General features: G+C 52.9%; 1 protein-coding gene across 3 annotated transcripts in view; it reads left to right on the top strand.

Moving 5' to 3' along the window:
* rinl (Ras and Rab interactor-like) overlaps positions 1–5,000 on the top strand; it is a 9,976-nt gene that overhangs the window by 4,922 nt on the left and 54 nt on the right. For all 3 annotated transcript variants that reach the window (XM_030380905.1, XM_030380906.1, XM_030380907.1), the window contains 4 exons: positions 1–757; positions 1,225–1,542; positions 3,450–3,581; positions 4,109–5,000. The exon at positions 1–757 is cut by the window's left edge and continues 26 nt beyond it; the exon at positions 4,109–5,000 is cut by the window's right edge and continues 54 nt beyond it. In XM_030380905.1, the coding sequence (XP_030236765.1) occupies positions 1–757; positions 1,225–1,542; positions 3,450–3,581; positions 4,109–4,755 (1,854 nt within the window). In that variant the 3' untranslated portion in view covers positions 4,756–5,000. The remainder of the gene's footprint in view (positions 758–1,224; positions 1,543–3,449; positions 3,582–4,108) is intronic.

The raw sequence follows: 5,000 nt of genomic DNA, 5'->3' as shown, positions 1-5,000 counted from the left end.
TCGACCCCTATATCCCTCACCCTCCCGTCCCTCACCTCCCCCCCGTCCCCCACCTCCCCCCCGGTCGCCGTGGTTCTGCGCCGGCCCAGCCGGGACGCCGCCACCGGCGATCTCCCCAAGATAACGGCCGGCAGGTGCAGCCTCCCTACGTCCATCCTCTCCTCCTCCCCCACGCCACACTTCCCCCCCACCAGCCCCGCCCTGGGGGGCACGCGACGCCACAGCGGGCCCCCGCCCCAGTCCCCCCACCGGGTGTCCTGGGTGGAGGATGGGGTCTGGCTGGCTCCTCCCCCCTCCAGCCGCTCCTCCTCCTCCTCCTCCTCCTCCTTCTTGCTGTCCCACCCCCCCTCCATGGAGCTGGACACGCTGTCCATCAGCAGCATCGAGGAGGAGCCGGAGTCCCCGGCCGCCCAGAGCCCCGCCGGCCAGCAGATCTCTGCGCAGCGATTGGCCGACAAGGTGAAGAACCGGCTCTCGGCCGTGGGCCAGGCGCTCGGCGGGCTGGTGAGCCAGCAGAAGAGGCTGATCAACCGCGTGACGGAGCTGAGCGACAGGAAGGGCGGGGCGTTTGCCGAGGCGCTCCGTGGGTTCATGGAGACCACGCTAAAGGGCGGGATTGACCCGGGCCAGCCCCGGGGCTCTGAGTTCCTGCAGGAAGTGAGGTCATCGCTCACAGCGTTGAGGGAGGTGCTCCTGGACTGCCCGGAGATTCAGGTCCTCCTGGACAGCATGGCCGACACCCCCGACTCAGAGATGGGTGAGTAGCAAGGAGGGAAGTCCTGTTGAATCGGGACCTTCAAATGTAGAATCGGTGGCTTTCCAAGATATTTAACAACACAATAAACTTAAACTTAATTAAGTAACAAATAAATAATTTCTAAAATTGCAATCATTAGAACTTCTTACAGCATGCATACAGTCCCCCTGTATGGACGCATAAGTTAAGTTTCCCTATTTTTGATATTTACTGGTTTCAGTTCTGTGCTTGTGCTTGACCTTGGACGTCTTCGCTTCCTCAAGGAATTGTCGTTTCCTCAGCGACTTCAGTTATCCCAGAACTAACCAACACATGTTTCTTTAAACGCTATAGCTTCTATGCAGACATTCTATACGATGGATTGCGCGGAATACAGCCGTAATCAACACAAGCTCAAGATCAATGTGATGAGTCTCCTCTGTTCTCCGCCCCCTCCTTGTGCTCCATCCTCTCTCTCCGGTCCCCAGACGCCATGGTGGAGCAGTGCCTCCACAAGGTGGCGCTGAAGCCTGTCTCCGCCCACCTCTACTCCTCGCTGCAGGCGGCCCGGGACCACGACGGCACCCTGGCCAACCTGCGGGGCCACCAGCGGGTGCTGGGGGACCAGGGGGTTGAGGACCTGGGCGGCTCGGCGGGGGCCGGGGTGCCCGATGGCCCCGCCCTGGAGCGGGTGCAGCAGCGGTGGGCGGGCATGCACGCCACCTACTCCCCCAGCAAGAAGGTCGGCGTGCTGCTCAAGGTGTGCAAGAGCGTCTACCACTGCATGACGGCCAACGCCTCCCCAGGTAAAGGAGTCCAGAGAGTCAGGGACGGGAGGGGGTTGATCAGGATGCAATGGGTGCCATAATTGATTTGATTTAATTTAGATTTGAATTATTTGGAATAAAAGACATATCCAAGGGATATAAGAAAAAATATGACAAAGTGCATGCACTTATTTCCATCATCCCTGATGTTACAAGACAGGACATATATCCACATAAAACAAAACATTAAACATCGTAAAGAATTGACATAGATATAACATACATACATACATACATACATAATTAGGGCATTTGGCAGACACTTTTATCCAAAGCGACTTACATCGTTACAAGTGTCTTGCTCAGGGACACATCGACACTCAGCTAGGAGGAGCTGTGGATCAAACTAGCAAACTTTCGGTTAAAAAACCAATGCTCTACCTCCTGAGCTAAGCCGACCCATCCATCCATCCATCCATCCATCCATCCATCCATCCATCCATCCATCCATCCATCCATCCATCCATCCATCCATCCATCCATCCATCCATCCATCCATCCATCCATCCATCCATCCATCCATCCATCCATCCATGCATGCATGCATGCATGCATACATACATACATACATACATACATACATACATACATACATACATACATACATACATACATACATACATACATGCATACATAGTATGCATGTATGTATGTATGTATGTATGCATTACATACATACATGTATGTATGTATTACATACATACATACATACATACATACATACATACATACATGCATGCATGCATGCATGCATACATGCATACATGCATACATACATACATACATACATATACAGGCAAAACATTTTAAATGGGTGATGGGGGGCTGGCCATTGAACCGTAACGAGAATCCAGGGCATTCAGTTGTAGACACTGCGATATGCCAGGCATCCAGTCTCAGTTGAGAGCTACATCCTCATTCAGATGGGCTGTCTTCCTCTAATGAGCCTTCCTCTATTACTCTGTATTTACCCTAAGAAATCCAGACAGACTGGAAGTGGAACTCTGAAACTTTCACAAACATTGAAAAGTGTCTAATTTCCTCACCTCTCCTCTCCACTCCCCTCATCTCCTTTCCTCTTCCCTCTGCTCCTCTCCTCTCCTCTCCTCTCATCTCCTCTCCTCTCCTCTCTTCTCCTCTCCTCTCCTCTCCTCTCCTCTCCTCTCCTCTCCTCTCCTTTCCTCTTCCCTCTGCTCCTTTCCTCTCCTCTCCTCTCCTTTCCTCTTCCCTCTGCTCCTCTCCTCTCCTCTCCTCTCCTCTCCTCTCCTCTCCTCTCCTCTCCTCTCCTCTCCTCTCCTCTCCTCTCCTCTCTTCTCCTCTCCTCTCCTCTCCTTTCCTCTTCCCTCTGCTCCTCTCCTCTCCTCTCCTCTCCTCTCCTCTCCTCTCCTCTCCTCTCCTCTCCTTTCCTCTCTCTCCTCTCCTCTCCTCTCCTCTCCTCTCCTTTCCTCTTCCCTCTGCTCCTCTCCTCTCCTCTCCTCTCCTTTCCTCTCCTCTCCTCTCCTCTCCTCTCCTCTCCTCTCCTCTCCTTTCCTCTTCCCTCTGCTCCTCTCCTCTCCTCTCCTCTCCTCTCCTCTCCTCTCCTCTCCTCTCCTCTCCTTTCCTCTCTCTCCTCTCCTCTCCTCTCCTCTCCTCTCCTTTCCTCTTCCCTCTGCTCCTCTCCTCTCCTCTCCTCTCCTTTCCTCTCCTCTCCTCTCCTCTCCTCTCCTTTCCTCTCCTCTCCTCTCTTCTCCTCTCCTCTCCTCTCCTCTCCTTTCCTCTTCCCTCTGCTCCTCTCCTCTCCTCTCCTCTCCTCTCCTCTCCTCTCCTCTCCTCTCCTCTCCTCTCTCTCCTCTCCTCTCCTCTCCTTTCCTCTCTCTCCTCTCCTCTCCTCTCCCCCTCTCCTGCAGGGTCTGTGTTTGGGGCGGACGACTTCCTGCCCTGCCTGACGTGGGTGTTGCTGCGCAGCGACCTGGTGACGGTGCAGCTGGACACGGACTACATGATGGAGCTGCTGGACCCGTCACAGCTGCAGGGGGAGGGTGAGGCGGCCAGAGGAACGCAACACAAAGCATGTTGGGCATTTGTTTTGATCAAACTTGAGTTTGAGTTACTTAAATGATGTGAGGCCTCTAAGGAGCACAACTTGGCTCTTCACTGGACAAAAGCCGGACTACCGTATTCATGAGCATTTTTTACTTTGTTTTAGAATTAAACTTTAATTTAAATAATTATTTAATGGCGCTAAGGAGAAAACTTGTCTCCTTACTGGATAAAGTTAACAGCTTTATTGCTCAGTTTAAAAAGTAAGCATCCGACTAGTAGCATGCTTTAAGCAGTAGCCTGATCTGATGTCAATTGATTATGTACTTTCATGCTGTTCTTTCTCTTCACCCTTCTCATCCTCTTCAACACCCTCATCTCTCTCTCTCTCTCGCTCTCTCTCTCTCTCGCTCTCTCTCCTTCCTTCACTCTCTTTCACTCTCACTATCTTTCTCTTTCCTTTCTCTCAACCACTCTCATCTTCTTTTGTGCCCCCCCCCCCCCCCCTCTCTCTCTCTACCTCCAGGTGGCTACTACCTGACGTCCGTGTATGCCTCGCTCTACTACATTAGCAGCTTCCGGCCTCGCCTGGCCGCCCGCCAGCTCAGCGTGGAGGCTCAGATCTCTCTCAACCAGTGGCATCGCAGACGCACACTGCTGTGCCACCAGTCCCGCCAAAGCAAGAACAGGAAGACCCTACGGAGGCAGCAGAACAGGGACGGGGACATGGAGGCTCAACGGGAATGTGAGGAGATGAACGACGTTGTGGAAATAACCGACGGTGAGTCGGCGGCGCCCTCTAGTGGCGAGGAAAAGGAGGTGCAGCAGCAGGCGGCCGACGAAGCTGTCGCTCGGGAGACGATGAGCGACAACAAGGCAGAGGGCCGATCAGAGCTGCCGGGAGGATGTCTGCTTCCAAGGGAACAGGATGCGTTGTCGGGCGAGAGCGAAGACATAAAGCCGGCCGGTTGTGGAGGAGAGGAGCAAGGGACTTTGGAGGAGGTGAAGGAGGAGCAGATGGAAGAGGAGGAGCAAAAGGGGGAGGGGGAGGACAGCAGGGAGCAAACGAGAGCAGAGGATGAGCTGAGCCACGTCTCCGTCCGCAGGACTGTCAATCATGACGTCATGTGGGCCAATCAGGAGGAGGCCGATGCGGCTTTCCAGAGCCTCTGAACACCTCTCTTCTGTTTAAATGGTTGATTGCTTACTTGACAATGTTGCATCGCACCGACCCAGCATGTTTAACCATCTCAGCACATTGCTGGTGTTTTTCCCTATTCAAGAACCACAAGGTTCCCTTGCTGAATGATTTAAAGTGGACATTTTGATACATTTGTAAATTTTTAATTTATAGCTCATGGCTAATTGTTTTGTTTTGATTGATTGTTCGTACTTTGTTTTGAATATTTGTATTTATA

This window comes from Gadus morhua, chromosome 16 (genome assembly GCF_902167405.1).
Source record: "Gadus morhua chromosome 16, gadMor3.0, whole genome shotgun sequence".
Taxonomy (NCBI): domain Eukaryota; kingdom Metazoa; phylum Chordata; class Actinopteri; order Gadiformes; family Gadidae; genus Gadus; species Gadus morhua.
This window is presented reverse-complemented; position numbering and strand designations above follow the sequence as displayed.